The sequence below is a fragment of the Nothoprocta perdicaria genome, unplaced genomic scaffold (assembly GCF_003342845.1).
Source record: "Nothoprocta perdicaria isolate Ctin4 unplaced genomic scaffold, notPer1 scaffold_42, whole genome shotgun sequence".
Classification (NCBI taxonomy): domain Eukaryota; kingdom Metazoa; phylum Chordata; class Aves; order Tinamiformes; family Tinamidae; genus Nothoprocta; species Nothoprocta perdicaria.
Window position 1 is genome coordinate 769,874 of NW_020455666.1, and position 9,314 is coordinate 779,187.

The 9,314-nt window shown below is 45.6% G+C and overlaps 1 protein-coding gene across 1 annotated transcript in view; it reads right to left on the reverse strand.

Moving 5' to 3' along the window:
• Nucleotides 1-9,314, reverse strand: part of DNAH1 (dynein axonemal heavy chain 1) — a 60,917-nt gene that overhangs the window by 34,497 nt on the left and 17,106 nt on the right. Inside the window, exons 19-27 of the mRNA XM_026046116.1 lie at nucleotides 8,151-8,404; nucleotides 7,016-7,228; nucleotides 5,395-5,559; nucleotides 4,551-4,672; nucleotides 3,865-3,970; nucleotides 2,478-2,657; nucleotides 1,478-1,618; nucleotides 786-949; nucleotides 157-270 (exon numbers count right to left, since the gene is read on the reverse strand). Of these exons, the coding sequence (XP_025901901.1) occupies nucleotides 157-270; nucleotides 786-949; nucleotides 1,478-1,618; nucleotides 2,478-2,657; nucleotides 3,865-3,970; nucleotides 4,551-4,672; nucleotides 5,395-5,559; nucleotides 7,016-7,228; nucleotides 8,151-8,404 (1,459 nt within the window). The remainder of the gene's footprint in view (nucleotides 1-156; nucleotides 271-785; nucleotides 950-1,477; nucleotides 1,619-2,477; nucleotides 2,658-3,864; nucleotides 3,971-4,550; nucleotides 4,673-5,394; nucleotides 5,560-7,015; nucleotides 7,229-8,150; nucleotides 8,405-9,314) is intronic.

Here is a 9,314-nt window from a genome sequence, read left to right on the forward strand (position 1 = left end):
CACACTTTAAGCAGAAAGACTGTCGTGATCACACCCTTAACTTAATCTCCATATATATATATATATGGAGATTATATCTCCACATATATATATATATGTATGTATACACATACACACACACATATGTAGTGTTTATTATTCAGAAAACAATCTTACCTGTCAGTGAGGGGTGTGATAACCAGGCGGCCACTGTTCCCCAGATACTCATAGCCATAGATAAATTCAGCATTGACAGCTCTGATGTACAGGTCCCCTCTTGTCCAGTAGTATCTAATGATAAATGAAAATAACATCAGAAATATAAACCCTGGCTACAGGACAATACAGTAGCTCGTAATACTGTCGCCTGTTGCTGGTAAGCCACAGATTTGGRTAACTAGACTGGGATTTGACACTTTAGGGAAGGATAATGTAACACAGTGGGATGATCAGGGATTCCCACAGGACACAAAATCTGGTGTTATACCAAGTACCGGAATCTTTCTTGGGCAGAAGCATGCTCTTTTATGTTGCAGTATTTAAAATACCACGGCAGGACCTAATCTGTATTTCACATACCAAAGCAGATGCCACCGAGATGGGGTCTGTCCCAGATGCCTTAGAACTGGCATCCTTGGGAGATGCTCCTAACTCCTAGCCATGCTCCTCCTCAATGTGTTAGAGGAGCCTCAGGAATACCACATACAGACTAAGCAAATGCTTGCTTCCTGATGTCACAGACCCTTCTGATGGCTACGGAGAAGGAAGACTGGCCAGTGGGGCCAGCTGAGGTTCAATAGCTCTACCTGAGCTGGGAGATCCACTCAAAATCATTCACGCCTGTCACGTTCTCCTCAATTAGCTTTGCTACGACATCCTTGGCGTGGACCTCAATCACGATGAGAGCTGATAACACTGCTCGCTGCATCTTGGACAGTTTTCCACGGACCAGGGCAACCAGGCTGCCCAGCTGAGTGAGACAAAGAACGTACTCTGGAACAAGCCATATCTCAGAAATCAGGCTGCTTTAACACAGGACAAAACACCTCAAGGTATGTATGCTAAGTCCAGATCATAGGTTGTCTCCAGATATCTCYGGAGAAGTTATCTTCCATTTTCTTCCTGACTTCAGATAATGATATAATGTACAGGGCTGATAGTATTAGAGTCATGATGACAAATATGCGAATGATTAAGCTGATAAAATCTTATTACTTGCTTTTCAGCTGTGCAATGAAGGATTTTATCTCTAGGAGAACACCACCGCATTCTGGCATACTTGGATTTGACTAGGTTTTGGGGAGCAAATTTCAGGTATTGCATCTGTAGGGGTTTAGGTTAAGAAGATAAGGGTGCAACTGCTGGAAGCTCTGATGATGTACTCGTTGCTGTTTATCTTACAGTATTGTCCTGCCTGTGGTTTTAAGTGATCTGAAGTCTCATAACTGACAGCTAGTCTCAGTGTGGCAAAATCTTACCCTTCAATTCCCTTTCTTACCTGAGTACTCAGCTGGGGGAAAAGTCTGCTGGCCAAATCTCCAGCTTCSAGAGCTTCAGACACCTCCTTTGTCCAGAAAATTTGACAGCCAGCAATGGTCACCTGGCCAGGCCATTGYAAAACCCATGTAGTACGTGGTGTCTTAAAAAAAAAATCAGTTAAAAATCTTTTTTTCTTAAATCTCTCTGTTCTGAGATGCATCACTAACACGTATCTAATTTATTGCAGAAAGAACTGTGTTCTTGTTCCACAAGAAGCATTGAAGATTTCCATTTTCTCTTTGGTTCCCACAAAGAAATCTTCTCCAGACACAGGCTCTCTGGACACGGAGCATCTACCTTCCTTCTGCTTTGCCACTTGCAGGTTAGTAACCAGCTACAAATGGCCACCAGCAGATAAAGACTGGGAATGTTTGACAGCCAAAATAATGTTTCCCCTCCTCTGGCTTGTCCCTGCTTTCCTAGTTTAAAATCTTGTTTTACTGAACGTAAAACAGTAATAGGAAGACCTGAGGCCCTTTCCTTCTTCAGCCCTTCTCTCTCCCTAGCCTCCCCAAAATCAAAATTGAGATTTTCTRCTAGTATGTATTTCACATAGAGAGCAGAGCTGAGATACAGCCCTGTGCACATTGAGTGAAAGCAAGGGTTCATAGAGCCTCAGTTGGCTTTACCAGCTCCTAGCAGAGTATTTTGAGACGTGAAGCAAAAGACAGAAAGGGGCAGATCTCTACAAAGAGGCAGCTCCCTAGAGAGGAGCAGAACTGGATTCATACAGGATTGTTTTACATTGGGAAAGTTGTCGAGTGAACAGGGTTTGATTTTTTGGCCCTGCTGGACCATTATCTGCTTGCTGAACTGGGCATTCTGGACTTGATCCGTGGAGAACAGCATTATAGATTGTATTTTAAAAGGGGTAGWGTACAACCGATTCATCTGTCCCATCACTGGTGACCTTTATGGCTAGTCTGGAGCTATCAGTCAGTCTGGGATAAAACTCTTACCTCTGGATATACACCGACTGATCTCTCTATGTTGTCTCGTACGCTGGCCTTCATGGATCTTTCAATTTCCAGCAGCCAGTCCTCCACGTTTTCAGTGGGATAGATGGGAACACACAGCTTCACCTCTTCTCCTTCAGCAGAGTACATGTGTGTGATCTGCAGGTCCTCCTGGAACAGTAGCTAATAGAGGATGAACAGCAGGAGATGTGAATAGAAAGTTTCCTTTCTAGCCCTGCCAAACTATTTAGTGGTGGATGCTTATTATAAATTTGGCACYAAGTTTGGCTGTGGATAATGATAATAGTGTAACATAGATGTGCAAAATTAAGTATCCAGAAAATGGAGAATGATTATACAAAAAATTCACTTCTTTGGTTTAACTTGAGTGAAGTCAATCAAGCTATAGGTTGGATGAACATTTCTCATTGCATGCCTAGGATTCAAACCCTTGATTCCTATCAGATCATTTCCCTTGAGGTCAAAGTGCCCTGTCTTAAGGATAAAATTTTAACAGCTTCTCCAATGCCCCAGCAAATCACTGAAAGTCTCCTTATTTATTCCAATGGCCTTGCAACAGGTTTTCAATTCAATTTCCTTCCTATTTTCCCAAGCTAATGACTAGGAGATGGGATTCAGTGCCTGAATATTGTGGTGGTTTGAGCTGTGACCCGTCATGAAGTCTGACGTTTTATAGGAACAATAAGGAGGAAAATAGCAGGGTTAACACCAGCTCCTAAGTAGGGATGAAAGCAGAAACCAAATTTAGTTCAGGCTTGCTCATTCCTACTCTCTGCTGAGACTGTCAGCAAGTGTGGGATTCCACACAGACAAAGTGTCTGGAAGTAAACAGCTAAATCTGAGCTATTTCTCCTGGCCTCCGTGGGTAACCAGTGGGAGGCACAGGCATTTCCAGGGGGAGCRTCCTCCCATCCTAAGATGGGCGTCTAAGAGAAATCCAATAATGTGCCTTTTGAAAATGCTTATGTTGTCYACAAGCAATTGACTTTAGACATTTCACAATAGTGTGGCATAAATCTCACGACAGGGCAGCCAGCAACTGTAGGGCATTGCTACCCCTCCACAGAGTATGCAGAAGAAGTCTCAACTATTCTCATCCTTCCCTGACACTGTTTAGTAAAGGGCAAAATGAGCTCCACTCCTCTATTCCACACAGAAATGACAAAGCTGTCTGAAAGAACCAAGTTGTTTGTGTCTTATGGTGACTGAGCCTGCATCTTGCAATGCCTACGTGTAATTGCAGGTTTTCAGAAGGTGTATTTCTGCACAGCAGAATGTAAACACCCTCCAGATCTGRGACCACCTCCAAGTTCCCGTGCCACTTGCTTTCTAGAGGTGAGTTGAGGCACCTAGGTGCTGCCTTGCCTACCTGTGCAATGTTCTCAAAGCATTTACGGAGGTGAGGCTGTACAGCAGTGGGGTCTTTTGTCTGGGACAGTATTTCCAGCAGCTCGTCATCTGAAAGGAAGTAGAACCTGGAAGCAGAGAATAAAGAGTGAGGGGAGGCTCTCTTCAGTATAGCACCAGGGGATGAGCCTTGGCAAAATGAGTAACAAATCTGTTGTTAGAGACACTGGTTTGGACTATTCAGCGGTATCTTGGTGCAGGAGAGTAGCGTTCATGGTCCAGTTACCATTAAGCTATCAAACCTTTGCAGAGCCAGAGGAAGATTTCTCCTTTGTCTGCAGAAGTCACTTATTTCCATGCAAAGGGGGTTTAAATTAGTTTGAATGAATGGTGTGCATTCCTACAGGAATAAGAAATAGTTATCCTGAGGTTTCCACTTTGTTCTTCTTCATTTCTAAGCAAATCGGGACCAAAAAGGCACAGACAGGCAATAACCTGGGACATTTGTGCCTGCTTGCTTTCTCCTGCTCAGAGGGCAGCAYTGAAAGGCACAGTCTTGCTGGTGTTTGAAGTCTCATATCCTAAGCTTAGATATTTCTTTTTCCTTTTCCCCGTGTTCAGTCTTGGCAGAGCGAACTGGAGTGATCTTGCCCTTGATATTTTTCTGAACCAAGAAGTGTGATCTGACACACTGAAATCTGGGGTTACCTGGGGAAGGCACTTCTCTTGGTCTCCAAATAGTCACTCAGGCCTTTCTGCACAAGTTCGAGGAGCTGGTTACATTTCCGCAAGTTCTCTAGTAGCTTAGGATCGGGACACAAAGAGATCACCTATAAACAGAGTGAGGGGAAGSAGCAGCATCAGTATTCTGAGCCTGTGGGAGACGAGGCAGGGGGGATAACTGGGTTGCCCAGTGATGTTACTGGTGGGATCTAAATGACTCATTCACAGAAGTATTTTCACGGGGAGCTGGAGAGGTGTGAGTTTTGTGGGCAAGGAGGGGAAACAGCACTTAGGGACGTGACAAACACATTTTTGGGTTCCTCTAAATATCAAAATTTGCAATACAAGATAAAAGTGTTGATGGAGTCCTGAGAAGTAAAGACAGGAAAACAGAAGAGTGTGGAGCAGTGGTACCAGGACACAGAAGCAGGCTGAGGGCAGCAGAAGATCCAAACCATGTCTCTAAGCAACTTTAGAGAGTCAGTGTGAAGGAGGAATTGTCAGGGATCTTATAGATCAAGGTCACAGCATGCCTGGTTATGGGAGTGGAAGAGAGAGGCATGAGCAAAGGAGTCCATGTGTTGGAGAGAGTCTCTGGGATAGGTCTGTGCCACTCAGGTTTGGTGCATGGTGTTGCAGGAGATGACTGAGAATTGAAAGTAAGGCTGTCTTCTAAGAGAAGAAACCTAGCACACTACCCTGGGTAAGGTCTCGTGGTTCACATAGCGTGTCTGTGCCCACACCACTACAAAGAATGGCTTAAGGGCTGCCCTTTTGTGAGTGCTGAGGACTTGGAGATAAASGGAGTGGCTTTCATCAAGGCACACACCTCGGGGTTTTCCTTGGCGTTTTTCATGATGGTCCTCCAGATTCTGTCCATGGCCTGGTAGCGTGAGCTTTCCACTGGCAGTTGCCTGTTGATGTCTTCGGAGCTAAAGATGGGCTCCAGGTACAGCCAGGAGCGCTGGCAGTTCAGCCATTCCTCCAGGACATCCTAGTGGGAAAAAGGAGGAGAAGGTCGGGGCACCAGTGCTTGAATCTACTAGCCAATGTGTGCGGAAAAATGTGTTAAAAACTGTCATGCTTTAGCCAGAAGCTGTAATTTCCTTCCAAAATGTTTAACAATGAAATAACACAAACATCATCTTTGCTAGCTACTGTCAGTAGGCATCAGAATCAACACCCGTTTGTTTAAGGGGTGCAGTTTAGATCCATATGTAAGCCARTACTAAAGATCCTAGGAACTTTGTGGTGCTGGATCAAACTGTTGTGACAATTCAGTGTTTCTGTATTTTATGGAAAACTGCCCTACATGCTAGCAAGATCTTATTTGGTGAAAAGAGAGGGCAAGGGAGACGGAATGCCACAAACTCTGAAATTCTGCCTTGTCCTCTCTCCTTCCCGATATAACTGCCATTCAAATGAGCAAGAATTAGGTTGGAAGAACATCTTCTGGTTTTAGACATGGAAGGTTTGAAGGTATGGGGAGCCTTCAAACTGTGGGGATCACGAACTGTCCCCTGACRCTGCAAGGAGAAGGGTTTTCTGGTAGTGCAGACAGCTGTATTTGCAATACTCCATCAGCAAGCCACTTCCCAAGCAGGGAATCGTGGGCCTGCAGTGAAAGGAATAAATGCAATCAAGAGAAGCAGGGAAGGGACAACACATAGACACATCCCAGTCTCAAACCACAGAGTAAATAACTGCATTCCCCACATCACCTGCTGCCTTAAGGCTTGCAGCAGCATTTCTGTATCCAAGGCCAGCAGCCTGACAGCCATGGCCTCAGGAAAACCCAAATAATAAATAATAAACAGAATAGTGTTATTAAAAATAACAGAGAACAATGCTGCCATATAAACAGGCATTTATGTATGCTCCAGCATACCTCCAGCCAGGTACCCGTAGGGAAACTTCTTTTCTGCAGCAAAATATTGTTCTGCTAGTTGGGTCCTGTTGGGTGCTGAGCCTTCAGCCTCTGGTTTGAGGCAGAAGTGACAGCAGAGGCTGCCAGAGCTGTTCTAAACAGCCCTCCTTGCACATGTTCTCCTGCGCTGAGATGTGAATGTTTAGCATGGAATGGACTGAACCTGCTGCTTGATGGGATTAGTGTAGAGCCTGTGTGTATGGTCCAGGTGTGTGTATGGTCCAGGCGGTGCAATGATGCTAGAAATGCCAATATAACTACCCATAGCAGTGAGAGAGTCCTGGCCCTAGTGAACTTGATGAAGGTGTTGTCATTGGAAATGATTGGGCTGGAATTTCCTCACTGCTGTTTGCAGAATAAAACTTTGAGCTTGTCCCTTTTTCTGGAATCAGAGTGCTTTGGCGGGTCCCTTTTGTCCCTGAGGACAGAAGTCCTTGAGAGCCCACCTAGTATTTGTGTTCTRGCACGGCAGCACAGCCCAGATGCTGCCTTTACCACCCATGCCTGGGTGCCAGACCAGTACCTGTGTCATCTTCAGCTTGCTTTCCCATGTGTTCATCCTCTCCTCGAAAGGTTTCTTGTATGGCGAGAAGGACATGCTCTGAGTCATGACAATGTGATCGTCCAGGAGCTGAGAAGCTTCATCAGGGCTCTTCAGAATAAAGGTATCCGTGTCTTTATAAGGCATCACGGTGAAAAAAATGGAGCTCCACTCATTCTCCATCTTGTCCAGTGCCTGGAACAGAGAGACAGCAGTTCAGCTCTCAGATACAAACTGTGCAACRCTTGTTCTGGCTCCCACAGCGCTTTTTGCCTCTCCTCTACAAATGACCGATTTTTATTCTTGGATTCTCCTGGAAACTGCAGCCGTGCACTTAATGCAGGACACATTCAGCAGCAGCACGTTTCCTGGGCGCTGCCCAGGGACCCAGACACCGCAGCCCTGCTCTGAAAGGAGCACCTCGAGGGCAAAAAAGGGCAGTTTCATCTCCCGGCCCATTTATGCTCCGGGAAGCACGGAGGCTGCCAGCAGAGTGCCTATTAATGATTATGGTAATAACAGCTTTGTGAAGGAGGCAGCTATCCACTGGGAACTTGCCGGAGATTTTTGGAGAACAAAAGCTGTCACATGGTAATGACTTTCAATCAAGAGCACCTTAGGTCACATCAGAACTGGTGACCTGAAGCTGAAAGACTATCTAACCTATGAATCTCTGGAGCCAGTGAGTCCTCCCTGCATCCCTGCATGCATTTACTGTGTTAAAGGATTTGACACCTCCCTTTCCAGTCACAGCTAATCTCCCTGAAATAAGTTTCGAATGGGAGAATGCAGACCATCCAATTAGTTTAATTTAGCAGTTACTAATCCCAACCTGAGGTGTAGGAACCAGTCAGCCGGTCAGCATAATGACCATTCAGGGCTGTTACATCTGTACTTTCCACGTCAGGAGAAATAACTTCTTATAATGTGTGAATGTAATCGTGTGCTCGCTGCTCCCATCTCCTTGGGCAGCGGTTTTCTCACTTGTGCTGCAGCATGTGCACAATGTTCTAGGAAAATATAAACATCACCCCAAGCAGGTGCTCCCTGCGCAACAGGAGGCCAATGGAAACACCTTGAAGAAACCAAAAAGACCTGAAAGCCCCTTGTTCCTCACACTCTCAATGGCRTACTCCTTGCTGGCTATCTCAGCTACTTTGGCAATGCTCTCAATGTGGTCCAGCAGTTTCATGTCCAAGCAGTGCGAAAACGTGAGCCCGGCGTGTGGCTTGATGTTGATGTTGATCTCTTTGGAGAGCATCTCCCAGTGCCGGTTCCTCATGCCGGGATTGTGCAGCCCCTGAATGAGGGGAATGTATGGTTTGAAGTCTTCGATCTTGCCCCGGAGCTCCGCTGCCATATCCCGGCAGGCTGTCAGGGAAAGAAACAGGAGAACGTCAGGAACGACAGCAAGTGAGGACGTTGCCTTAAGGGACTTGCTGAAAGAAGTCATGTGAGCACTGATGTGCCTGTAGACACAAGCCACAGAGGTAACTAGCAGGAAAGCGTGCACTGGGAAATGCAAGCTTGAAGTAATGGGGACACAGAGGTGGGGACACAGAGGTTCTCTCTCTAGAGCCAAGGTTCCTCTTGCCTCATAAGAAGTCAAAGTTACAGGGRAAGGGCTCGGTGAGTGCAAGATTTGCACTCCAAGATGTCATAGAAGCCCATATCTCTGCACCATTCACTTGATGCTCTTGGTTAGCTGGTGCTTTTGAGAGCCAAGGGATGGGCAGGCTACAAATATGGGAACTTGCTTCCTCTCTGGCCGTAGCACGTGCTCCTCAACTGCTCCTTGCATAGCCACKTTGTGCACTCAATGAAGCTGCCACCACTGTGCATTTCCTGCAGGGTGGCATGAAACAACACCCGTATTGTACCAGGTGCTGCAGGATATCACAAGGAATATGAACAGGTATTCTTAGTATTTCTATTTACTGTAATGATTCATACTTACTCACTCAYCACCTCCTCCAATGGGGCTGATTCACGGCATTGTTTAAGAGGGAGTTCAAGTGAAAAAGGGATGAATCAAAAATATCCCACTGCAAAACATGTCTCAATCTAAACCATCTGGCAGGAGGTTTCAGAATTAGCCCTCAAGAATGACCAAGGTGTCTTTGAGAATCACGGAACAGGAAGTTAAGCTCTGACTGAAGTCTCACTTCCAGGTTTAGGAGCCATGATTAAAAGGGCTGGATCATCTAAGCTTAATACTAGAGGAGACAGGAAACCAATTATTGCATTCCTCGTGTCATTTCCAGACTTGGGAATTTCATTT